This window comes from Bubalus kerabau, chromosome 18, assembly GCF_029407905.1.
Source record: "Bubalus kerabau isolate K-KA32 ecotype Philippines breed swamp buffalo chromosome 18, PCC_UOA_SB_1v2, whole genome shotgun sequence".
NCBI classification, from domain to species: Eukaryota; Metazoa; Chordata; class Mammalia; order Artiodactyla; family Bovidae; genus Bubalus; species Bubalus kerabau.
The window spans coordinates 25,732,857-25,760,454 of record NC_073641.1 but is presented as its reverse complement, the minus strand read 5'-3'; the positions used below and the strand labels follow the sequence as shown (position 1 = coordinate 25,760,454).

Here is a 27,598-nt window from a genome sequence, read left to right as displayed (position 1 = left end):
AACAACCTGTAAAACTTAAATATTTACTATTTGGCTTGTTGCAAAAGTTTGCCAACCCCAAGTGTAAACTGTTAGGAAAGAGAAGACATACAAAAAAGAGGCAACCACCATCCTAGGAAAGCCAATAAAGAAGACATATTAATACATCTAAGAATTTTAAAGTGTTTACCTCTTTGAAATTTCCTTATTTTCTCTTGAGCCTCTTTTTGGCCTTGCTTGTTCTTTTCTAGTTTAAAGGTAGCTGCTTGCTCTTTTGCGTCCAGAAGTTTAGCTGCAAGGTGCAAGTACCTTTCATTCTGGTGTTCCAAATAAGATGACGACAAAGAAACGAAGAGCAAGATTAATTTATCTACTGTCAATGTATTGTATCAAAACCTGTGATCTTTTGATCTTATTCTTCGGTCCAACAAATCTTTTAGCAATTTTTCATAGAGAAATAATACAAACGTGCAAATCTGTAGGTACACAGATGTTCACTGCAGTACTGACTGAAAAGGAAAACTGGAAATCAAGGGTGGTATGCTCTACAGAGAAAACTAGTCATTGAGGGGGAAAAGTCAAGAAGCAACAGAATGAGGGTAATGCAAAGAACTGACTCACTAGAAAAGACCCTGATGCTGGGAAAGATTGAAGGTGGGAAGAGAAGGGGACGACAGAGGATGAGATGGTTGGTTGGCATCACTGACTCGATGGACATGAGTTTGAGTAAGCTTTGGGAGTTGGTGATGGGACAGGGAAGCCTGGCGTGCTGCAGTCCACAGGGTTGCAAAGAGTCGGACATGACTGAGCGACTGAACTGAACTGAATCCACATGGAGAAACTTACTTGACATGTTAAATAAAATAAGCAAAATGGAATAATATGTAAGTATGAGCTCATTTCTGTAAAAAGAAAAGTTACTTTTACACATTTTATAAATATATGGATTTAAAGGACTGCATATGCAATAGTATAAGACACTCACAGACAAAAAACCAAAACAAAACAGAAGCAACATTGTAACAAATTCAATAAAGACTTTATATAAAAAACAAAACTACACTTTTCTGAAAGCTGCTGCTGCTAAGTCACTTCAGTCATGTCTGACTCTGTGCGACCCCATAGACAGCAGCCCACCAGGCTCCTCTGTCCATGGGATTTTCCAAGCAAGAACACTGGAGTGGGTTGCCATTGCCTTCTCCATTTCTGAAAGCTACCTTCCTATAATCTCTATCTTATGGAAGACAGTCAGGGACATTACAAAGAAAAAAAAAGGCCTCTGGAGAAAATGTGTATTATAAAATTTAACTCTGCTGAGCAAAAACCAGACAGAGAGCTAAACTCAAATTACTGGTTTTTCCTTTAGGTTAGGTTAATAAGAGATGGGAAGCATCAAAGCTCTGGGTAGAGAAGAGGGCATTAGCAGTGCTGCTATGAGACACAACCACTGAGTCGAGGGGAAAAGACAACTAAGGAAGCACAATTCTGGGACCATTCTGTGTAGAAGCAGACAGCAATAGAGTGTAACAGACAGAAGGATTAGCTATCACCTCAATTTCACCCAAACCACACTCATTCTTTCAAACTTTCCTATCTGTGGCACTGATACCACCATCCCTCTGCTTACGAATCTCTTGCTGTCTTTGGCTTCTTAATTTATGTTCAGTAAATCAGCAATTTCTATTGATTCTTCCTTTAAATGTTTCTCTTCTAAGTTCCAATTTGGGGACCTCCCTGGTTGTCCAGGGGCTTCCCTGGTAGCTCAGTTGGTAAAGAATCTGCCTGCAAATCAGGAAACCCCAGTTCAATTTCTGGGTCGGGAAGATCCCCTAGAGAAGGAATAAGCTACCCACTCCAGTATTCTTGGGCTTCCCTGGTGGCTCAGTTGTTAAAGAATCCACCTGCAATGCGGGAGACTGGGTTCGATCCCTGACTTGGGAAGATCCCCATGGCAGCCCACTCCAGTATTCTTGCCTGGAGAGTTCCATGATAGAGGAGCCTGGCAGGCTACACTCTATGGTGTTGCAAAGAGTCGGACACAACTGAGCGACTTTGACTTCACTGGCTGTCCAGAGGCTAGGACTTGGCACTTGTGCAGCAGGGGGCACAGGCTCAATCCTGGTCAGGGAAGCTCTGCATGCTGTGCAGTGTGCTCCCACCTCTCCCCCAAAATTGTACAAATTCCAATTTGGGACTTTATTATTTCACACCTGAGCAAGTGCAAGACTTACCAAATGGCCTCCCTACCCTTTGCAAATCACATTAATCACTACTAAATTTGACCTAGAAAGTCAAATTCTTGTGGGTTACCTGCCTCCACACAGTTAGCGAGCCTTCATAATCAATAGGGAAGGTTCTTAAATTCATTTTCTGGGCATCAAAATTTTCTAGTCTCAGTTGAACTCACCTGTTTACTCCTATTTGCTAGTACTCACACATTTTATCCTGATTACAGTTTAATAGGCAAAGGTCCTTTGCACAATTCCACTTCTGTACCCTTATTCACACTATTTCACCCATCTGGGCCATTTTCCCATTCCTTGTTGCCTATGCATACTTCATGCATCCTTCAAATCCCACTTCTTTTCAGTAAGACTGACCAAATGCTCCAATCAGAAGAGACCTCTTTTTCTGAACCTCAAAATAACGTGTACTATCATAAATTGTTTTTGTTTTGTTACTTTAATACAGGCACATGCTTAAAAAAACACTCAAGAGGATACAGAAGAGTATAACCCACCCTACTAACCCCAGCCCTACTCACTAGTAATAGCTTCTTGTATATTTCTCCAGATGTCTCCTTTGCATACAAAAGGATGCAAATATATGTGTGTATGAGTGTGTGTATGTATTCTTTTACTCAACTGAGTTCATCATACTATACATGCTGTTGTACAACTTCCTTTTTTCCATTTTTAATCAACTTTATAAAGGTATGATTCACTTAAAACATACCCATTTTAAGTGAATAAGTGAATGTGTTTGATAAATGTATAAATCCACATAACCATCATCATAAAGACATAAATCACTGCCATCATCCCCAAAAGTTTCCCCATCAGGCCTAACAGTCAATCTCCTTCCTCCATCCGTGGGCTCAGACAACCACTGATCTGGTTTCCCTTACTAGAGATTGATTTTGCATAGATGACTTTTCTAGAATTTAATATAATGAAATTGTTCAGCATGTACTTATTTGTGAGTTTCATTCTTATATAATGATGTCTAAAGCTGCTTACAGTGTTTGGCTGTTATTAATAAAACTGCTATGAATATTTGTGTACAAGCTTTTTTTTTTTATGACATTTTCATTTTTATTGAGTAAATACCTAGGAATGAAATTGTTAGGTCATATGGTAAATGTATGTCTAACTTCATAAGAAAGTGACAGTTTTCCAAAGTAGTTGTACTCCTACAATCAGTGTAGGAGTGTTCGGTTGCTTCATATCCTCCCAACACTTGTTATTGTTGCTTCTGCTGCTAAGTCGCTTCAGTCGTGTCCAACTCTGTGCAACCCCACAGACGGCAGCCCGTCAGGCTTCCCCGTCCCTGGGATTCTCCAGGCAAGAACACTGGAGTGGGTTGCTATTTCCTTCTCCACTGCATGAAAGTGAAAAGTGAAAGTGAAGTCGCTCAGTCGTGTCCGACTCCTAGCGACCCCATGGATTGCAGCCTACCAGGCTCCTCCGTCCATGGGACTTTCCAGGCAAGAGTATTGGAGTGGGGTGCCATTGCCTTCTCCAACACTTCGTATTACTGATCTTTTAATTTTAGCCATTTTGATAGATGTATAGTAGTATTTCATTGCAGTTTTCATTTTCATTTTTCCCATAACTAGCCAATATTGAAGTTATTTTTACATATTTATTGGCCATCCAAATATCTGCTTTTGTAAAATGCCTGTTGTCCTTTTACAACTTCTTTATAAATTCTAGATAGAAGTCTTTAATCAGATATATATCTTGTTATTTTCTTCCTACAACTTGATTTTTTTCACTTAATCTAATATTTTTAGTTTATCTTATGATATGTAGGTTTTCTCTGTCCAGGCAAAGGCTTTCCTTTATAAAATAACGTGCTTTTTAAATTATCTGGATAATTTAGCATACTCTTAACACTTAATCATTTAAAAATATTTGGCGACCGTCTCTTTAGACGTGGGAGTGATGCAATAACATTTATTGAACGGTTATTTTGTGACATGTTTTCCCCTAAGTGTTGTATTATTTAACTCTCACATAAACCCTTAGAGATAACTATTTCTTCAATTTACAAATGAGGAAACTAAGTCTTAGAAAACTTAAATATTTTGTGAGGAATAGCCAACTAGAAGATCAATGCAAATTTCTACTCACAGGATCAAATTTTTCCTCTTCTAAACTTTTAGAAGTCTCACTCTTTTCTTCATTTTGTTGTTCAGCATATCGCAAAATCCATTCTTTCATATTTACATCCAAATTTTTTTCATCCTTTTTTGGCTAGAAAAAAAAAACAACAAATATCTGAAAATCAAAATTAGAAAAAGATGTCAAAACTGTCATCATGTGTCACTGCTTTTATAATTTCTTTACACTCAGAAACAGTAGACACATAACTCTCAAAAATCATAGTGAAGGACAAATGAGTGGAACTCAACACTTCTTTGGTAAGTCTAAACTTACATAGTTCAAAGAATCCATTTACATAAAGAGGCAAAAAACTGACAGAACTGTGAAAAACCTGTGTTATTCCTTAACAGTGGTTTTGTGCAGATGCTGTTTCCACAGATTTTTTTTTTTTTAAGCTTTACTGAGGTCTGATACATTAACAATTGTACATATTATTGTGATTTAAACTATTTATATATATACCCTCATCATTTTGATGAGTTTGGACATATGCTTATATCATGGATGCTAAAGCTGAAGCTCCAATACTTTGGCCACCTGATGTGAAGAACTGACTCATTGGAAAACACCCTAATGCTGGGAAAGATTGAAGGTGGGAGGAGAAGGGGATGACAGAGGATGAGATGGATGGATGGCATCACCGACTCAAAGGACATGAGTTTGAGCAAGCTCTGGAAGTTGGTGATGTACAAGGAAGCCTGTTGTGCTGCAGTCCATGGGGTCGCAAAGAGCTGGACATGACTGAGCAACTGAACTGACTGATATACCCATGATACCATTACTACAACCAAGGTACTAAATGTACCTGTTACTTTCAAAAATTCTTGAGCGTTCCTTTGTGTGTGTGTGTGTGTATGTGTGTGTGTGTATTGCTGTGGGGAGAGGCATGGTTGTGGTAAGAAAGCTTAACATGAGATCTATCCTCTTAACATATTTTAAAGTACACAATACTGTTCTGTTGACTACAGGCACTATGTTGAACAGCAGATATCTAGAATTTATTGATACTGCATAACTGAAATTTTATTACCATTACACAACATTTCCCCATTTGCCCCCCTTCTCCCTTTGGCCCCTGGTAACTACCATTCTGTTTCTATGAACATGACTATTTTAGGTACTTCATGTAAGTGACAACATGTAATATTTGTCTTTCTGTGACTGGCTTATTTAACTCAGCATAATGTTCTCTAGGTTCACCCATGTTCATAGATGTTTCATGATATGCACAGTATTTGTGTGTAATGCCCTAAGGAAGGCAGTATTAATGTCTTTCTGTAACCCCCTTCCACAAAGATTTTGAATTGGCCACATGACTTGCTTCAGCCAACGCGACATCAGCAACAGTGATACAAGCAGAGGCTTGATAAAAATTTGTACACTGGTGTTTACTATCTTGAGATACTTGCTCTTGGAAGCCAGATGTCAAGTAAGAAGTCTGACCACTCTAATATCAAAATGTAAGGGGAAACCTAAGCTAATCACGTGGAGAGAGAGATGCCTTGCTAGCAAGATCCCAGCTGAGGCTCTAGTCATGTGAGTAAATAAACCATTTTGGATCTTCTAGCCTGAGGAGATACCTCTTGGATCAGACAAACTGCCTAGCTGAGCTCAGTCCAAACTGCAAAATCATAAGGAATAAAATGTTGGTTTAAGTCACTCCATTTTCGGGTGGTTTGTTATGTAGCAATAGATAACTGAAATGACAATGCTAATGAATTTGCCAAACCCATTAGACATTTTCAATAAATAAAAACATAACTGCAACCTAATACTAATACTCTTATGAACTGTTACACGTTTCACTCTGATTTTACACTTTAAATGTTGAATTCTTAAATTACCATGATCTTAGGATCTTCTTCCCGCTTTTTGGTTTTAGGTTGCAATGGAGGTGAAATAGTGGCTTGCGTTTGAGGATACTGAAATTTTGGCCTACTTTTAGGCTGTTGCTCTTCAAATTCCTGACTGAATCCTTCAGGAAGCGCATCTTAAGAGAAATTGGGATAAAAATAATGTACAAGATACAGAAAACATACAAATATTTATTAAATACATGCATAAAACCTGTCTAGACCCACTTAACTTTCTTATACTCTTCATCTCCTAGGAATAGAAATCCTACAATGAAAGTTGTTTTATTATCAAACCAGTGGGAACACTCTCTAGACGATAACCAGCCCACCTCGGTTTGGCCATTTCACCCTCAAAGTGCTAGACGCCTAAATTTTCATAAGAAAATCTTAACTCTCCCCTCCTCCTTGGTTGCATGTGGTAGTAGCCTTAATCAGTCATAGAAGCAATTCACATTCCAGGATCTTGCCAAAGATTACAGCCTGAACCCTGTGCTTAATTAAATATTATTTACCCAAAGCAAGATAGCCCTGATTTCTAAACCAAAACCAGGTATACAGCCTGACAGGTTATAGACAGTTGAGAATATGCTATATAATGTGCACTGTAAAATGGCCATTAACAACTGAAAGCAAAACACACAAAAATAATTTTTTCTTGCACAGACTATAATCCATAAGAAGAATATACCAAAAAGACCAGAAAAGGGTAAGAATATTTTAAAAATAATTATAACACAGTGAAAAAAAATTTAAGTGCAAACCAAAAGCTTGCTACAAATATCATAAACACAAATTATTTCAAAAGGTGTTATAAACTGAAAGACTGTTATGATAATACTGCTTACCATCTGAAAGGTTTAAACAGAGCCAATCCAAGGCAGAATGAAGATCACCGCCATGTAAGAGTGTGTTAGTCATGGCATCTTCAATGTCCTTAGTTTTAAACGAAAATGCTTGTAAAGCCATGTATAAATCCTATGGAAGGGAAATGTGAAAAAGCCATTCTGTCAATTTTCTGTTTTTTCATTACTAAGTGTATTCTCCCATTCATTTTAAAACAGAAATTCTGACACAAATTATAACTTCAAAAGTATATTTTTCTTTTTTTCCAGTTTGAAGAATTATTTTATTTGAGAACTAGAGAATTTGAGAACTACAGAAAAATAAAAAAGGACCAGGAGAAATTGCTCATATTCTCTCTATCCAAAGATACTGTCTGCAATGCAATGTGGGTCCTTCAGTCATTTTTCTGTGATTTTTTTAAAAACAAATTTTATTTAACATTATAACTAAGCATCTTCCCAAATTATTAGAAATTGTTCATCACTTGTAATAGTTACAGAATATTCCACTGGATAGATATATCATAATTTTGAGAGTCCCCTGGACTGCAAGGAGATCCAACCAGTCCATTCTGAAGGACATCAGCCCTGGGATTTCTTTGGAAAGAATGATGCTAAAGCTGAAACTCCAGTACTTTGGCCACCTCATGCGAAGAGTTGACTCAGTGGAAAAGACTCTGATGCTGGGAGGGATTGGGGGCAGGAGGAGAAGGGGACGACAGAGGATGAGATGGCTGGATGGCATCACTGACTCGATGGACGTGAGTCTCAGTGAACCCCGGGAGTTGGTGATGGACAGGGAGGGAGGCCTGGCGTGCTGCAATTCACGGGGTCACAAAGAGTCGGACACGACTGAGCGACTGAACTGAACTGAACCATACATTTTCCTACTGGTGCTCACTTGGAATGTTTTCTTTTTCTTAAATCATAAGCAGTGCTTCAATGAACATGTTCATATAAAAAGTAAAGCTTTTTTAATGTACTTTCTAAAACATTTTTAGATCTGGGCAAGACTGGGTTGAAATTCAGACTCTTTTTATTTTGAAAGTGAAAAGTGAAAAGCTCAGTTGTGTCCAACTCTTTTTGACCCCATGGATTATAGCCCACGGAATTTTCCAGGCAAGAGTACTGGAGTGAGTTGCCATTGCCTTCTCCAGGGATCAAAACCAGGTCTCCCACATTGCAGACAGAGGCTTTGCCTCTAAGCCACCAGGGAAGCCCTTTTTACTTTGCTATTTAGTAATTAACACCCTCAGGCTATAATTTATGTAATCCTTCTAAGCCTCAATTTCTTCATTTGAAAAATGGGGCAAAATACCTTCCAGCATTGGTGTGTCAGAGAAAATGTAAGCAAAGTGCCCATTACAAGTCCAACATAATTTGGGGGATGTAATTTTCATATCACTATTTTAATGTGTACACTTACATTTGGCACTTCTTCCTCATTTTTGCAGATGGAACTAATCTACATGAAATTTCAATGGAAGTTGAAAAGTCAAGGGAACACTCTTACATTGCTGGTGGGAATGTAAACTGAAACAGCTACTATGGAAGATGGTATGGAGACTCCTTAAAAAGCTAGGAATAAAACCACCATATGACCTAGCAATCCCACTCTTAGGCATATATCCTGAGGAAAACAAAACTGAAAAAGACACATGTATCCCAATGTTCACTGCAGCACTATTTACAATAGCTAGAACACGGAAACAAGCCTGATGTCCACTGACAGAAGAATGGATAAAGAAGCTGTTACGTATATACAATGAAATACTACTCAGCCATAAAAAGGAATGCATGTGAATCTGTTCTAATGAGGTGGACGAAACTAGAGCCCATTATACAGAGTGAAGTAAGTCAGAGAAATATAAATATCGTTACTGACACATATATATGGAATCTGAAGAGATGGCACCAATGAATTTATTTTCAGGGCAGCAAAGGAGAAAGAGACATAGAGAATGGACCTACGGACAAGGTGGAAGGAGAGGAGGGAAAAGGTGAGATATATGGAGAGAGTAACACAGGAATTTACAATATCATGTGTAAAACAAATAGAAAATGGGAATTTGCTGTATGACTCAGGGAACTCAAACAGGGGCTCTGCGACAGGCTGAAGGGTGGAGTCGGGAGGGAAATGGGAGGGAGGTCTGGGAGAGAGGGGACATGGGTGTATCTATGGCTGATTCTTGTTGATGTATGACAGAAAACCACAAAATTCTGTAAAGCAATTATCCTTCAATTAAAAAAAATTTTTTTTTAAATGCTCCACTAAAAATAAGTAACTTTAAAAAAAGGTTTGCAAAATACCTGTAATTTTTTGGCAGTAAGTCTTCCAGAAATCACTCCCTTGTTATTATTTTGCTTTTTGTGTTCATTTATCACTCCAATAATTTTTTGCTCTAGTTTGTTATTAATTACCACCTATTGAGACCAAAAAGATAGCATCAATTAGAAGATGAATTACTAAATAACATTTAATAATTAAATAATTAGAAGGAATCCGTTTTCTATATCCCTACCAACCAAGCCCAGAATTTCAGCTGAAATCAGATACAGCGATTATACTGGAATATCATTCATTGGATCACATTCCTATCACATATTTAAGAAAAAATGAGGTATGGTAAAAACAACATCTGGCAAGACAAAAATCCTTTTACAAACCCTCTTTAAGCCATGTATCTCATGACATTGTCCTTGGACCACCCTTATGTTGCCACCACAGAGACAGATTCCTAAGCCTTATTAAACACACTGAACCTGAATCCTTGGGGAAAGAACCCAGAAATGTGCCTTAATATAAAGCAACCTAAGCACACTGCCTGAAAGAATGGATGCGACGCTAAAAGAGGGGCAAATCAAGTAAAGTAAAAACTTGTATTAACAGAAATTGTACTATTAGATTACACAAACTATTTTGGCTTCCACTGTTTGTCTTCAATTTTTTTCCTACTGGCCATTCTATCTTCTGTTGTTTTCATATACTTAACCTAAGATTACATAACCATCTACTCTCAAATGTATCTTCCTTTGGTCACATCTTTAATGAATGCTCACTATGAGCAATGCACAAAAACATACTTTAGGAATTCAGTCTAGCACAAGAAACATATATAAAAAGAAACTATAACCCAGCATGTCATTATTAAGAAGACATAAGAAGGGGAAGTAGAGCTTTCTAACCAGAGAGCCTATGGACAAAAGCCTGGAGTCATAAAATCATATGGGATTTAGGGGAACAATGAGATGTGAACTAAAATTTTAAGTGGAGAAGAGTAATGGAGAAGGCTGGAAAGGTATGCCAAGTCAGATCTGAAGGGATGTGTATGCTAGACTTAGAAGTTTGGACCTTACCCAGCTCTTCCTTAATTTCTTTACTGTACTGTTTACAAAATTTAAAATATCCCATCATTTGCTTACATTTAAGAGTACAGATTTTTTTTTTTTAAGTAACATTTCTTGCAATGACTCAAAACGTGGGTACTCACTTTCAAAATAGATTTATCCAGATTTGCAGGACCACCAGAATCATTTGCAGAATTAAAACTGTAAATTTTCGGACCTATACATAACAGACAATAAACAGTCAGGTAATTTAATGATCAATATCCATTACACTATTTTAATTTTTGTCTAAAGATCACTAAATATTAAATATTTGATCTCAACTCCTTCTTTTCCACTTTACCAAATAACCCAATCCAGAAGTCAGCAACACTGCTCAATTTTCGAAAACATTTTACTGTTTAGCATTCCCTAGGTTAACTAGTTTTCTCACAGAGTGCAAATGCTTCAGCACTTAACTGAAGGAAGACCTCTTAGAGGATATTTGATTCCTGGCAGAGAAGATGGGTAACTTTGAAGAGAAAAAGGAAGTGGGAGCACCTATCTCCTGCTGAGTACAAGGTTGCTGTATCAGTGTCCAAAGCTGCTGAAACAAATCATCATGGACTTGGTGGCTGAATACATAAACATTCTCTCACAATTCTGGATGCTAGAAATCCAAAATCAAGGTGTCGGTAGGACCATACTTCATCTGATGGCTCTAGGTAACTCTTTTCTTGCTTCTTCTGGTGATCACAGGTGTTTCCTGGCTTGTCTGTCTCGCTCCTAAAATGGGCCTTCACATGGCTTTATTCCTTTTGTCTGTGTCCAAATCTCCCTCTCCTTTCTCTGGACCCTAGTCACTGGGCTTAGGGCTCTCCCTAAATCCAGGATGATTTCATCTCGAGATCCTTAACCATTACATCTGCAATGATCTTATTTCCAAAAAAGATCACGTTTTGAGGTTCCAGGTAGACGTGAATGTTTGGGTGAACACTACTGAATCCACTATAGTTGTCAAGTCTGTTCCAGTCAATAGAAATACTATATGTTATCAGTCTTCTAACAATGACTAACCAGGAAGGAATAAATTTTATTTTCAAACTTTGGTCTCATGATCTCCTTCTCTCTTAAAAATTACTGAAGATCCCAAGTACTTTTGTTTATGTGGGTTATAATAGTGATATTTATCACATATTGATAAAAGGGAAAATTCTAAAAACATTAATTCATTGAAAATAAATTTTACTGTGTGTTAAAATAAGGATTACTTTTATGAAAAGTTTTTTTACTAGATAAAAAAACTGTTCTCTACTTTTGCAAATCTCTTAATGTCTAGCTTCTGCATTTAATCTTCTATAACATCACACATCAAGTAGTCACTGTACACTAGTGAGAAAATATAAATGAAAATGACAAATAACATTTTAGATTATGAATATAGTTTGATCTCATTAAGCCTCGGCTAGAAAGGTGTCAATAATTCTCCAGGATCCCCGAGCACACTTGTGAGAACCACAGCTATATAAAAATAATCCTAGAGTTGTACAAAACCTAGTTACTCTGCTTTTTTTTTTCACTTAGAGAAACCTAACATTTTTTCACTTAGAGAAACCTAACATTAAAGAGTTGCTTGTTATAATTTTAAATTCAAGGATTTTAGTCTCTGTTGACTTACATTGGGTTGTTCATTTTAAGACACTAGTAAATATGTTAAAAGATAGTAAGAATTCTGGTATAGTATGGTTTTCCTCATCTTTTAGTCTCAGACTTTACCTTAATCCTAGTAACCTTGTTCATAAACTAATGTCAGTGGTAATAAAGTACATATCAGCAGTCTTTAATCATTTCTGGGGGTCTTACCAGTTGTAGTAAATTCATTCACAAATTTAGCATACTAATCAATCCCTAAACCCATGCAGAGGCAACCCACCCCCGTCCCACTACCACACATACACCCAACCATTAACCTTTTCTACAGATGGATGTTTCATTACCAAGAGAATACTGAGAAACAGTTCAAGGTTGACGTGTTACTGTCAGAGGTAAGACTGTAAATTCCTTTAGTAACTTTTGCTGTATTTTCTTTCTTGTTTTGGCAATGCCACACCACTTGCAGGATCTTAGTTTCCTAACCAGCAATTGAACTTGGCAGTGAAAATGCCAAGTTCTATTCACTGGACCATCAGGAGATTCTGGATTGGTTTTGTTTTTTAGCGAATTGAAGATTGCAGTCAGTTCTCATTTGTCTCCTCCAACCATTGCACCTAAAACATCCAATCATCACTTGCTTGAGGTCAGTTTATACTGCAAACTTCCAGAGGGCAAATAAAAGAAGATCCAAGTCCCCAGAACATCAAGAGGGGAATGAACATTCATACTGCTGTGCATTCCTTGGGTGTCAGTCAGGGTCTCTGAAAATGGTGTGCTTTCATTTTAATCAATACTCTGAGAAACTGAAGTAATAATGAGATCATGCCAGGGATATTACCAATTAAATCAAGTTAACCAGTAAGGCCCTTTCATTTTCATATTCTTCCTAAAACATGCTAACAAATGTTTTCTAATCAATACGAATAAAAAGTCCAAAATTTGAGATGCATTTTAAAACAATCTGAAAGAAGTCCTTCTAAAATGTATTTACACTTCCTGCCATAATACTACTACAATAGGCAAAATTCAAAGCATTTCATGATGTAATATTTATTATGAATATCTATTATTGTGCCAAGAGGCTTGCAGAGCCTACCCAATTCTCTGAGACTCTTAATTTGGTCTCCTCCATCAGCCAGCCAACTTTCAGAATGGAAACCTAACAGCTCCCCAGTCCCAAATTCTGTTACCTAGGAAAGAGTGATGGCACCAGAAGAAAATCGATTCCAAAACTTGGACATGAGTAACCCTATTTTCAAATACAATCCTAAGTCAACAGGCCATGGAATAAAAATGGTCCCCATTCTTTTGCCAAGTAACCTGCATAAGATGTATGACAGTTACCTTTTTTGCTGTTTAGAAACCCTTCTCCAAGTTTTGGTTTTGTTTCAGAAGAAGGGAGTTACTGGAAATTTGACTAGAAATAAGGAAGTCAGTGTGCAGTATGTATCTTCAAGGCAAATGCACTAAGGATTTCAATTTATAATGACTACACATGGACAATGGAACTTATGTAACGGGCTCTCAGAAATACTTATTAAAGCTGATGCACAGAAAAACTAAGTAACTTCCTCAAGACGACTCAGTGAGGAAGAGGCAACAGCCAGAATCAGTTTCCTGTTGCCCAATACTCTTAGAATATATTCCTTTTACACAGTATTGCATTTTACATCATACAGTGATTGTAACCATCTGCTATCACTGAGACATTCACTGTGAGATGCTAATGCTGGTGATCGGTGGGTTGAGGCACCCTGGCTCCCTTCTGACCAACAGCACACATCTGCAAGAGCATCCAAATCAGCCAAGAGATCCAGTCAGGAATAAGAGCCAGTCTTGTCCTCACAGTGCTTTTCTCATGAAGTAATTAAGCAACTAATTATCCAAGTAAGCTATAAAGGGGAACTACAGAGTATCTGGAGAATAAATGAGAGCTAGCTGACATAATCGAAGCAGTCAGGGTGTCTGAGGAAGTCCACAGAGCCACGGCTACCTGACTAATCCTAGCTAAGGTCTCTTCCCCATTTAATAATACCAGTCCCCGCTCTTTCACCCCACCCACACAGACTTTGTCTTCCTGCTTCATTTCAAGTTCCCCACCTTAGGGCCTTCACCTTTGTTCCCTAAGCCTCTCTCTCTCCAGATGTAGCTGGTTGCTACAAATCATCTCAGCAGGTTTCCTCAGAAAAGCCATCTCTGTTCTAAATCAGACCACAGCACTGATTTATTCTTTACCAAGACACTGTTTTCTTTGATGGCACTTTATCTGTTTTGGTGACCCTAAAAAATATTTATAATGGCTTTCATGAATTTATTCAAGACATCAGTCCCCTTGTCTTAAGTCTCAACTAGGTTTAATAATTTTCATAAACACAAGCCTTATGGTTTTAAGTAGCCTCCACCAACCTTCAGTCATATAAGCAGTAATCTCAGTCTGTTCTGTTCTTATGGTATCCTCTGTACCTCAAATCTTGCCTGGCACATAGCAGTTCTTCAAGAATTATTTGATGAACAAAAGACATGAAAAAACAGAAGTGGAAGAACACCCAGAACTGTGCCAAGAACTACTCTGTAGCACTAGTCAATTTCTACCTGTAGATGACAGTATGCTATGTACAATTCTTCAAGTTGTTTGAAAAGACAGAGAGAGATGCAAGGGGAGCAAAATACTAACATTTACATTAGGAACAAAAAAGAGTTTAGAGATAATTTTTTCTGTGTATTTTGTCACTTTTTCTTCCAAGTAAGCCTATTATATATAATATAAAAATATCCAAACAGAAAAAAGAAAACAAACAAAATCATGTGGCAATCACATTGCAACATTTTATTTATCTGCTATATATAGAGATATCGATTTATGGTTACATAAAATTCTCTACAAATTTGGTAGATGACCTCTCATGTTCTCTTGATTTCTTGGTCTTAATAATTTCTCTGATTTTTCCTTGTCACTTATCCAAGAAATTTTTTGGATGACTATATTCAGAACATTTGAGTAGAGATTGAGGGATATTAATATATATCCATCAAACAGTTCTTAACTCCTATAATTTTGTAGGACAGATAAAATTTGTAATTCCTCAGATCTAACTATCAAAAAGAATGATTCAAACAATGATACACGAGCTGTGGAATAGGAAGAATTTAAAAAGTAGTTGCTATCTGAGGTGGATATTACAGGATTCTGGTAGATAGTGTTGGGGATAGAAGCCATTCCATAAGAAAAAACGGCAAGAATAAACACAAGGAGGCAGAAAGCCAACAGCTGAATTTGGGGCAATGAAAACACACAGAAAATGTTACAGGTGAATACCGGAATTAGCTTCCCTGGTGGCTCAGTAGTCAAAAATCTGCCTGCAAAGCAGGAGATGCAGGAGACCTGGGTTCAGTCCTGGGTTGGGAAGATCTCCTGGAGGAGGAAATGGCAACCCACTCCAGTATTCTTGCCTGAAAAATGCCATGGACAGAGAAGCCTGGTGGGCTATAGTCCACAGGCTCACAAAGAGTTGGACATGACGGAGCATAGACACACAATACAGGAACTAGTAAAAAGGCTAGAAAGGGTGGTCTTAGATACAAGCTGAATGGTTGGTACTTTATCACAATGTCAGTAAAAATGCTGCAGAACAACTTGGGAAGTGATATAACCAATGCAGTGATTCTGAAGATCAATCCAATACTTCATGCAGGACAGACTGGAGGAGGAAAAGAGAACACAGCTAGGGAGATCCATTAGAAGGCTGTGCTCATACTCCACAAATTCATGAGTGTCTAAAATGAGGTGTGAATAGTATAAATCAAAAGTGAAAAGGGGCATACATGGAAGACAAATAAGCAAAGACTACATGGAGCTTGAGAACTGACTGGATGTGAAGAAGAAAGGAAGGCATTAAAATATAACTACTGACATTGAATAAAGAGGAATATGGAAAAACAGAAACAAAGAAGTCACAGGAGAAGCTAGTTTGGAAGAGAGTAATTAGCCATGTTATTAAATTTGACATGCTCGCAAAATAGGGCCAGATCTCCAAATCAGTGTAGAAATGGCTGACTTAAGCTTGGAATAAAGACCACGACTGGACGTGCTGATTGAGGAGTCACCTACACAGGAAAAGATAGAAGTAATGGGAGTAGATGAGTTCTTCTGGAAGGGCTGGAGAGGGAATCATACTGTAAGACTGACACATTCAGCAACTGTCACATTTTGGGTTTGGGGGACTGGGAAGCCAAAGAACACAACAAATGACTATTAGTTCAAAGAACTCAAGAGGAATAGCACGAAAAGGAAGAGGCTGATTCATAGAGTAAAAGTGCCACAGAATCATCAAGAAAAAATACCATGCATTTCTAATTGCAGGCATAGCAATTCTGTAGTTAAAATATTATGATTAGTTGCAGGACAAAGAATTATTATTCATCTTCTAAGTGAAAGTTTGTTACCTGCTTACTTCAGTCTCATTTCCTTTCCTCTTTAGGCAATGCTTACATTCTGAGTATCTCAAAGGCCCATGCTCTTTCCTGACTCAAGATCTTGGCATGTAGTGTTCCTTCCTGCACAGAAATACTATTCTCCCCATTTTTCATGAAGTTAATACCAATCCATCCCCCCAATACCATCACTTTCTCAAAGACACCATCCAATACTCCTCCTTTTTCCCAGTAAAAATCAGATTACCCTGTAAAATTCTCTTTCCTAGCGACACTTAACAATCACAAAGCAATGTTTGTGTAACTATTGCCATTACACTGGCAAGCTCCAAGAGTGGTGATTTATCTATTTTGCTCATCCCATACACGGAGGTTTTCAATACATATTTGTTGGACGAATATTTCTGTAAGAATAAGCAAACACGCTAAGCAGAAAAAAATAGCGTATTAATTGCCCATCTTTTGAAACCAGCTGTAAAAGAGGTCTGTTGATCTGCAGCCAGAACTGGCAATCTCCAAAATGAATTATCAAACCAAAATGCACAAGAAGCAAAAACGCATTGCTGCGGTAAAGATCGCTGACAATTTTTACAATAGATTATATCCATATGCATTGGAGAAGGAAATGGCAACCCACTCCAGTGTTCTTGCCTGGAGAATCCCAGGGACGGCGGAGCCTGGTGGACTGCCGTCTATGGGGTCGCACAGAGTTGGACATGACTGAAGCGACTTAGCAGTAGCAGTAGCAATACCCATATTCGGGGTGTAAGCGCTGAATTTCTTATTAAGTACTGATTTTTCCATAACACGTGGAAACGCTACATCGTGGCTGAAAATGGTCTGAGAAGCAAGGAGAAAAAGGGTCTGGCTCTGGGAGGTTAACAACTCCACACACTATTCTCTGCATTCGCCTCGCTAGTTTAGAGGGTGGCTCAGGACCGATCCCTGCAGAAACGAGAGCTAATGCAAATTTTTTTTTGTTTCTTCTCAAGGCAAATGGAGGTCGGAACTCTGGAGGCCCGAACAGCCTACACTAATCTAAAACAAGGCTACCAGATGGGGAGACAGTAGCTCTGCGTGTGAAATAAACTTTAAGATCGAGGGTCTGCCCACGTGCGAAAGCTTCTCCCTCGGGACTGGCAGTTGAAGCTCCGGAGGAGTCCGGGGCCTGACCGTTCATACCTTGCTTGACCCGGGGCTCCCTGGTGCTGGCAGCGGCGGCTGGGGCCGGCCTGGACACAGGCTTCTTTGGGGCCTCTCCGGTAGCTCCAGCCTCGGAGGATTTGGCTCTGGAAGCAGACACGGCAGCCCGGACCGCCGCGGCGCCCGGCGTCTTGTGTTTCTTGTTCTTGCCACCCATGTTGCAGCTGTGGCAGAAGACCTCTCCCTATCCAGCTGCCGGCACCACTCCCGTACAGCCTCCAAAAGATCTTCACATTCCCCCTGTCCCACGCCGCCAACCTGCGCCCTGAATCCGGGCTTCTCGGGCCTGGACGACCGCTGCTTCGTAATTGGTCGGGCTCGCCAAGATCCCGCCTCCTCTCCGCCCCCCAGGTGTCTGCGGCGTGCCGGGAATCCTGGCCGAGCTCCTTTCTTTGCCACGGAGGTGTTCTTCCGCCAGTGGGAAAGGAAAGATCAGAGGAGAAAAAGGAAGCGGGGAAGAAGTCTCGGCGACTGTGTTACTCCACTAATTTTATCACCCGCGGGCTCCCGTTGAGGCTTCTCCCAGCCTCACTGTCGTCACTGTCGGTGCGGTCGCGGAGCATTGTGGGTAGGAAGGAAATTGGGTCTCGCCGTTTCGAAAGATGGCTGACGCTTTCGGGGATGAGCTCTTCAGCGTGTTCGAGGACGACTCGACCACGGCTCCGGGAGCCAAAAAAGACAAGGAGAAGGGGAAGTGGAAGGGGCCTCCAGGGTCTGCAGAAAAGGCCGGGTAAGGAAGATGACCCCAGTGTTAAAGGAAGAAAATCGTACTGTCTTTTGAAGACCTCGAGAAGTGGGATGGGTGTAGGGTGTACATGATAGGAGTAGGGAAGTGAAGGGGGTTGAGGAAAATGAAGAGGAAGGAAGAATGTTGGTTTGAGGACGCTGGGTCTTGGCGTTTCCCGGTGACCGCAGGCAGCGTGGGCTCCTGGCCCTGCAATTCCCTGATGCCGGCATGAGGCCTGACTCTGCTCCTGCCTGAGTCTACCCGGGGGGTCGTGAGGGCATGGCAGCTTTTTCTTAGCTTCCGCAGCCGCAGCACCAGCACCAACTGGGCACAGAGCCTTTAATACACGAAACGAATCAGCGGTTGCGTAAAGGGTTAAGAGGCTTAGAAAATGTAACTTGGAGAGGACAGGGCAAATAGCAGCAGAAGAGAGAGAAATTCAGTCTCCAAGCTGGAGTTTTCTTGCCCGTAATGAGATGATAGCGCCAATCACTAGGGTTTTGGTGAAGATTAAATGAGATAGTATGTGTAAAGCGCCTAACAGTGCTTAGCATATATTGGATTCTTAGGTGCTGGCTTTCTTTGATTTCATTAAGAAAAACTAAAAAATTACTGGTCCCTGAAACGTCAATTAAAATAAGATGATTCCTTAGTAATGAACAAAATTTACTCTTGACATTGGAGGAAGATACCCAGTAGATGCTTGAGTTAAGTTAGACATAATTTTACTTTCAAGGAATTTTTATTTGAAGTAAGGAAGTGGAACAGATACATATTTTAAAGAGTAGGAGATTGGAATATAATAAGCTGTATGTACAGTGAACTGCTATTAAAGTTCAGAAAAGTGGTATCTGTTTGTGGTGTCCAGAGAGCCTTACATGCAAGAAGCTATCCTAAGTTGAGGAAATGATTCCTTATTGATGCTTAGATTTTTTTTTTTTTTTTTTTTTTGGTAGCACGGATTGGCCTAGAGGAAGTGTTTGCTTAGGACTACAAGAGATAAGGCAGAGGATATAAATTGGTTTTAGATTATGAGGAGCCTTGAATAACAGGCAGATGACTTTTGATTTTATTTTTAAAAAACCCAGTGTGTGTGTGGGGGTGGGTGGGGTGGGGTGTGCCCAGTGAACATGTAACTTGGTAACTGGAGAAGTAGAGTGTTAGTTTAGATAAATTAATTTGGTAGCATTTGTCGATATGTTTAAAGAGGAAAGGCAGATAGTAAAAGTAAATTAAAAAGTATTTAAGTTGTCTGATTATGAGATTATAAGGACTTCAGCTCAGGAGGTGACAGAAGGAAGGAAAAAGATAAAATGTTGTAAAGGAAAAAATTGACAGGCTTAATTTAAGGAGAACAATGGAAAGGGGGTCAAAAGAGATGTTTTGAATTTGGATGTCAGGAAGAAGAAAAATAGGGAAATTTATAGGCGATTTTGATTTGAAAATTAATTTAGCTCAAGGCAAAGTGAAGTGATGATAGCGTATCCGTATTGAAGTATCTATTGGGATACTTTAATTTAATTTGGATTTGAAGTAATACCAGAACTGAAGGTATATATCTGGATGTTACTTGATTTTGGTACTGTTTGAAGTGAAGATTTCTCTGGGAATGTGTAGTTTTCATACACATGACAAGAGATGAGAGGGACATCAGTCAAAGAATGTGAAGTGTCACATGTAAGAAAGAATGACAGAAAGAAAAAAAGTCTTCCTCTGTCATTAAGTTGGAGGGTTTAGTAGTTTTGGATAACTTTTCAGGGAAAATGAGGAAGGACAGATGATTTTTGTTTTTTTCCAAACAAATAATTAATTTCTGTAGTTTGAATGGGCAACTATGATGTTATGAAGATGCATGCATGCGTGCTCAGTTGCTAAGCAGTGTCCCACTCTTTGAGACCCAGTGGACTATAGCCCGCCAGGCTCCTCTGTCCATGGGTGTCTCCAGGCAAGAATACTGAAGTGGGTTGCCCTGCTCTCCAGGGGATCTTCCCCACCCAGGGATTGACCCCACGTCACTTATGTCTCCTGGATTGGCAGGTGGGTTCTTTACCACTAGCACTACCTGAGAGGCCCCTTTTACATCCCTAAAGTCCTTTATTTTACAAGTCTCTTTTCCCCTTATGCTGTTGATTTCTTCTGGAAGTGTAGATGAGAGGAGAATCCAGCTCATTTGTCCTGTATAGTTTCCCACATCCTGAAATTGCTCTTATACTATCATTTAACTAGCTTCTCTATCCTCAATTATTTACTACAAACTGTCCTTATATCTAGAGCTGAACTATCCAATGTACAGTAGTCCCCTCCCCTTATCTGGAGGAGAAGGCCCCGACAGAGAGTGAGATGGTCGGATAGCATCACCAAATCAATGGACATGAGTTTGAGCAAACTCCAGGAGATGGTGAAGGACAGGGAAGCCTAGTATGCTGCAGTCCATGGGGACATGGCTTAGCAACTGAACAATCCCTTATCTGAATGGGATAGGTTCCAAGAGCTCCAGTGGATGCCTGGAACCTTGGAGAGTACCAAAACATGTATGTAGTATTTTTTTTTAATGTAATACTACCTATGAAAGCATAATTTATAAATTAGGCATGATAAGAGATTAAAATTATTAATAATAAAATAATTATATCAATCTATAAGTCAAAAACTTTCACCTTTTCACTTAAAGTAAGCACTTGACAGCTTCTCTTTGGCTCTCAAAATTGCCAACATCACTACTTTTGCAGCTTGGGACCATTATTGAGTAAAACAAGAATTACTTAAAACACAAGCACTGCCATACCAGTTCAGTGATCTGAGAACTTAGACAGACACTAAGTGACTACAAGGTGGATGCTGTGGGCATAGGGATGATTCGTGTCCTATGTAGGATGGAGCAGTAATGCACAAGATTTCAGCGTGCTGCTCAGAAAGGTGTCCAGTTTAAAATTTACAGATAATTTACCTCTGTAATTTTCCATTTAATATTTTTGGACCTCAGTTGACTCAGGGTAACTGAAGCCTTGGAAAGCAAAAACACAGATAAGGGGAGACTGCAACAATAGCTACTACCTACCAGTAGCTGTTGAGCACTTAAATGTAGCTAATCAGAATTGAGATGTGTTGTAAATTGAAAATATACACTGTATTTTGATGACTTGATATAAAAAATATCCAGTAGTTTATTTTTATTTTTATATATTGAAATTTTAATATGTAGTATATTTGAAGTTAAATGAAATATATTAAAATTGGCTTCTTTTGAAGCTATTTTTATATGGTTACTAGAAATTTAAAGTTACGTCAGTAATTGCATGTATATATATATATTTTTTTAATTTTATTTTATTTTTAAACTTTACAAAATTGTATTAGTTTTGCCAAATATCAACATGAATCCGCCACAGGTATACATGCGTTCCCCATCCTGAACCCTCCTCCCTCCTCCCTCCCCATACCATCCCTCTGGGTCATCCCAGTGCACTAGCCCCAAGCATCCAGTATCGTGCATTGCATGTATATATCTTAAACAGTACTGATGTAGAGACTTGATTAGCTTCAGATTCAGTTGTTTAGATAAGAATACAATATTAAAGAATAATGGAACTCTTCTGAAGGAAAATATTCCGCCATGAAGTTAGGTTTTAAACTTCTCAAAGGTATAGGAAATATATTTCTTTGTTTTATAGTTATCATCAACTGCTAGTAGGTTTTTATTACAATGGTTTGGTTGATGCTTGCTAATTCAGACCGAATAATAAAATGTCAAGATTAGGGGAATCATAATTATCATTTAAATGTCTTCTTTTACTGAAAGCCAAAGATATTAATGGCTTGTCCAAAGGAGATTCATGTAAGTAATATGGGATAACTATGAATACCTATTCCACTAAATTGAGAATGAGATGTTTTACGTATTTCAGGTTTTGCTAAACATCAAAGAATAAACTTCGTTATAGAAAGATTATAGCATATAGATCAATACTAGTATTCATTGGTTCTTAAAAAAAAAAACTTTTCTATTGAAATAAAGCATGTAGGAAAGGTGTGGAAGTCATGGGACAGATTTTTATAAAGTGAACATGCCAGTGTAACCCCATTTGGGATGAAAAGTAGAATATTGTAGAATCCCTCCTCTTTTTCCCCCCAGAAAAGTGACTAACATGGTAACCACATGTGTTACTTTTTTTTTTCCTGTTTGTAGATACAATGTAAATGGATTCATATATGTTATTTTGTGTCGAGCTTTTGCTCAGCATTGTAAAATTCTTGACTGTAGCTCCAGCAGTACTTTTCAAAGTATGATTAAGTTTTGATGTGGGGTCAGAGGAATATTCCCAGTTATCTGAAAAGTCTGCTCCTTTTCAACTACATCAGATTGGATTTTTCTTCATATACTTAAGCCAAAAACCATATCACAAGTTGAAATAGATGAGAGTCCAGCTGTCTTCTATTAAGCTAGACATTAAAGGCACTTGGAATAATAGAAAACATTGCCATTATTCTCATTTAAATCTTTTTGGGGAAATACTTATTTTCTGTCAAAAATGTTATTTATGTTAACTTCTAATAGGTCAGTTATGCCTCAGCATTGCCTTGTGGTCAGTCTTATCCAACTCTTTGTGACCCCATGGACTGGAACCTGCCAGGCTCCTTTGTTGATGGGATTTTCCAGGCAAAAATACTGGAGTGGGTTGCCATTTCCTCCTCCAGGCGATCTTTCGCATCCAGGGATTGAACCCACGTCTCCTGTGTCTCTTTGCATTGCAGGCGGATTCCTTACCCACTGACCCATTGGGGAAGCCCTAAGTTCTAATAGTTATTGCCATTTTTAAATGAATAACTAAACTTAAAATTTTTTCAGTTTTAATAGTTAATATGGTAACTATCAATAGATATGACTACATAAACAAAATTCCTTGGAATACTGAATAACTTTTAGACTGGAAAAGGATTCTGAGATCAAAAATTTAAGAGTTTGTGATACTGTATAGTCTGATTTCCATTTTCCTGTAATTAATGGTTTCTGAGCTTCTTTTTATATGCTTATTGGTGATTTGGATATCCTCTTATAAAGGGCCTGTTCTAGTCTTTTGCTTATTTTTAAATTGGGTTATCTTTTTAAATTTGTAGTCTTCCAGTATTTTAGATATATATGCCTTTTGTTATATGTGTGTTTTTTCCCACTTTGTCTTTCCTCTTTTTTTTTAAATTAATTTATTTTAATTGGAGGCTAATTACAGTATTGTAGTGGTTTTTGCCATACATAGACATGAATCAGACATGGGTGTACATGTGTCCCCCATCCTGAGCCCCCCTCCCATCTCTCTTCCCACCTCTTTCCTCTCTTAATAATACCTTTTGATTTACAGAAGCACTTAGTTTCAATGCAGTCCAATTCATCAGAATTACATTTTGATTAATAATTTTATGTCATTTAATAAAGCATAAAGATAGTTTTCTTGTTTTATCTTCTAGAGGCTTTGTTGTTTTTGCCTTGTACAACTAGATCTAGTATCTATATTGATTTTTGTGTAAATGAGCAGAAGGGTCAGATTGAATTACCCTATGGATGTCCAGTCTACCAAGCACTGTTGATTGTCACTACTTTTAACCAGTAAATCCAACCACATAAAATTTTTTTTCTCCAAAATATTGATATTATGCCATTAGAAAAGCATTAAATATTTATTGAAAGTGCTCATGTAAATGTATAACAATGTTTTATAACTTTTAAGAATATTGTGTTAGTAGTTATGTTAATGTGGTAATGTGAGTTGCAAAATATTTTAAAAACAATTTCCAAGAAAATATGAAATGAAAAAGGAGTAATGTTCAGTTTTATTAGTTAAAATTAGAGTATTCTGGGCTTTAGCCAGTTTTGGTTTGTAACATCTATTTATGTGACTTTTTCTGGTAATAGTATATATTTTACAAAGATAATATTATATGGGAGTTGCCCTTAAAGTAACACGTGCTGTTTCAGAATTCATTCTAACCTGTTTACTTTTCAGAAAATGTTTTGATGGTAAATTACAATCAGAGTCAACTAATGTTGGAAAAAACAAGAGAGATGCAGACTTCGAGGGTGCTGATGAACCTATTTTTGGAAAGAAACCCAGGGTGGAAGAGTCAATAACTGAAGATTTAAGGTAGTATTTCCACTATCATAAATGTTGGTAACTCCAGATGAAGTTTTGAAAGTTGCTTATATGTTGTTACTTTATGAATGTGTTTGTTGAAATAGAGAAATAAAGGTAAATATTCTTTATATATTCAAATAGACATATAGCTAGAATGTTTATCTGTGTTTGGGGAAATGGAAAACAGTATAGAAAAGAAAGATTTTTAATATTTTTGAATCCAATTTTAAGAAAGAGGATCACTGGAAGTGTGGGATAAAAGGAAAGAATAAAACTGACTTGAGAAGGAGCATTAGGAGGAATTAAATTTTCACTCTTGCATGCAGCAGTAGAGTGGCTGTGAATCTTAAAACTGCTATCAATGAGGAAGACCCATGGGTATCTGAGGTTGAAATAGTTGATGTTTCTCTCATTTCAAAAGTTGAAACTTTCTAGATATTGATGCTAGTTTCTTAGGTTGACCTGTTTCCTATTGTTATGATCATCCTGACTTTGCTTTTCCCTCCTTCTTTGCCGTTTTCTAGCTTGGCACTACAATGGAAAATTTACTCCAGTGGTTTTTTTGTTTGTTTGTTTTTTTAACCAGTTAGCTGTTGTTGTAACTAGCAAAAGTAGGTACTATAGATGGTGATAGATGTGTCCCTGAAACATTTAAGATGCACTGTTTGTCCAAGCTAGTGGAATAGGTTACAAAATAATATTGATAATTTAAAATCATTGTTGTGTCTTGTAGTAACCCTTGAGTTTTACCCAAAGTATGATCATTGATTTAAAGTAAAAATCAAAAGTACAGTCAATGAGAGGATAATAAATCTCGTGCAGAAATACATCTCTTTTTCTTTAATTTATTCACAGTCATGTCCTTTAAGAGTCTAAACAACCTAGATGAGTAAAACCTAGGATTCTGCTGAGACTAAGGAACACTTAAAAATTATAACAACATCTGTATTAGGCTAGTTTATTTTATACTTTCTATCAACTAATGGTTTTTATAAGCATCTTTGTGTTTTGAAGCAATGATGATGCTTTGTAGAGGTACTTTTTATTTAAAATAGTCACTGGAACTAAGTTAACATAATTCTTTGAATAATTACGTGGAGTCTATTTGTTTTGTATTTGTAATAAGAGATGCTAGCTGATCATTTTGAATTCTCAGCCTATATAATTCTCAGTAATTTATCAATATTTTAATGTAATTTTAATAATTTTTTTTTTTAAGTTTGGCTGACCTGATGCCCAGAGTCAAGGTACAGTCAGTTGAAACTGTCGAAGGGTGTACACATGAGGTAAGCACAAACAGTGTGTGATTAAGTTGGTGGTGTAAGTGGGATTTTGCTTTGGATTATCTAGTCTGATGAGCAAGGGGTTTAGCCTCAGGGCTTTGGAAACAGTAGCTTTTCTGCAGAGTACATAGTCTAGTGGAAGGAACTGGGGCTTTGTATTCAGACCTGAGCTCAGATACTGACAGTGCTTTTCCTAACTACTGCTGCTGCTAAGTCACTTCAGTCGTGTCCCACTCTGTGCGACCCCATAGACGGCAGCCCACCAGGCTCCCCGTCCCTGGGATTCTCCAGGCAAGAACACTGGAGTGGGTTGCCATTTCCTTCTCCAATGCATGAAAGTGAAAAGTGAAAGTGAAGTCGCTCAGTCGTGTACGATTCTGCGACCTTTTGGACTGCAGCCTACCAGGGCTCCTCTGTCCATGGGATTTTCCAGGCAAGAGTACTGGACTGCGGTGCCATTGCCTTCTCCGTTTCCTAACTACAGTCTTGGGTAAATTTCTTAACCTCTGATGTTAGTTTTCTAATTTGTAAATTTAGAATAATAAGATTTACATCATGGGATTGTTCTGAAGATTATATAAGAAAATTAGGTAAGATACCCAGCACAGGGTAGGTATTTAGTACATGTTCATTCCCATGCTCCTAAAGTCAAGTAACAGTGTGCTTTTTTCATCTTGCTCTGACAACCGATACATTGCAGTTTCATGGTTTCGCCACTAGATGGTGGTCAAGGATAGCTTGTGGTAACCCTTTATCACTGAGCGTTTATGAACCCAAAGGACATGAGGAAACTGGAACACTAGTTCTTTCTTTTAAGCCCCCTTGCCTTTACCATGTAACCTGACAACTCTACAGATAGTTGGGGAATCTTACTAGAAGTCTTTATTGAATAAGCAAAATAATTCCAGATTAACAAAAATTGCTTTTGATGTAGATTTGGAGCCTTTTTTTTTAATACTTAGTTTTTTAATTGAAATTTGCTTACATTCCTTTAGCATAGCACTTAGTTTGGTGGGTATAATATCCATTAGATCATACATTTAACACTTACGTGAGACCCTCTTTGAAGCTGTGGTCTTAAAAAGATGGGAAAGAAAAGCCAAACACAAATTTAGCTCTCAGGAGGTCAAAGGTTCCTTCTGTCCTCCTTCATGATTATCCTCAAACCCTACATCCTGTTATCTCCTCTCACTTTTTTAGCAGGTCACCTTACCTTTTACTTTATCTAGGGGTTCAAAGATACCAGGTTGGAGTCACATCCACTCCAAGGAAAAGGCACTGCAGTGTTTAGGCTGAGGAGGGTTGCTCCGTCAGTGTTCTTGGTCGTATCTTATCCTGCCTCCACAAAGACTTGGATCACTCCATTTTCCCTTGACTGTTTTTAGTGTTTCCTTTTCTTATCAGCATATGAATATTTAAAATCTTCTCTTTTGTTATATATTTTCCTTTTAACTACTGTGTTGTTTTCTTCATCACCATTGTAGTTACTCATTTAGTACCTATCTTTTGAACGCCAGGCACATTTTATTATTGACTGAATATAAAGAGAAACACCACACACACACACAAATATATATATGGAGTCCGTTTTTTTCAGAGGTGTTATGGATTGCTCTGCTTAGAAAATCCCTGCTTGACTTCCTAGTCTCCAGTCATCTTTTAGTCTACTGTAGTTAGGTTTCTTCTTTCTCCATGTCTTTCGAACTATTCTGGCAAAAATCGCCAGTAACTGATTGCTAAGTCTATTTGATTTTTTATTTTTCTGTTGGTTTTCTTTTTTTCTG

The 27,598-nt window shown here is 38.1% G+C and overlaps 2 protein-coding genes across 2 annotated transcripts in view; one reads left to right on the top strand and one right to left on the bottom strand.

Moving 5' to 3' along the window:
- The window catches only part of DHX29 (DExH-box helicase 29), a 46,834-nt gene extending 28,677 nt beyond the window's left edge, over positions 1 to 18,157 (bottom strand). Inside the window, exons 1-7 of the mRNA XM_055555232.1 lie at positions 17,659 to 18,157; positions 10,557 to 10,630; positions 9,376 to 9,489; positions 7,069 to 7,198; positions 6,212 to 6,357; positions 4,335 to 4,457; positions 170 to 296 (exon numbers count right to left, since the gene is read on the bottom strand). Coding sequence (XP_055411207.1) covers positions 170 to 296; positions 4,335 to 4,457; positions 6,212 to 6,357; positions 7,069 to 7,198; positions 9,376 to 9,489; positions 10,557 to 10,630; positions 17,659 to 17,836 — 892 coding nt within the window. The 5' untranslated portion in view covers positions 17,837 to 18,157. The remainder of the gene's footprint in view (positions 1 to 169; positions 297 to 4,334; positions 4,458 to 6,211; positions 6,358 to 7,068; positions 7,199 to 9,375; positions 9,490 to 10,556; positions 10,631 to 17,658) is intronic.
- MTREX (Mtr4 exosome RNA helicase) overlaps positions 18,136 to 27,598 on the top strand; it is a 94,116-nt gene continuing 84,653 nt past the window's right edge. The window contains exons 1-3 of the mRNA XM_055555233.1: positions 18,136 to 18,409; positions 24,403 to 24,540; positions 25,751 to 25,817. Coding sequence (XP_055411208.1) covers positions 18,282 to 18,409; positions 24,403 to 24,540; positions 25,751 to 25,817 — 333 coding nt within the window. The 5' untranslated portion in view covers positions 18,136 to 18,281. The remainder of the gene's footprint in view (positions 18,410 to 24,402; positions 24,541 to 25,750; positions 25,818 to 27,598) is intronic.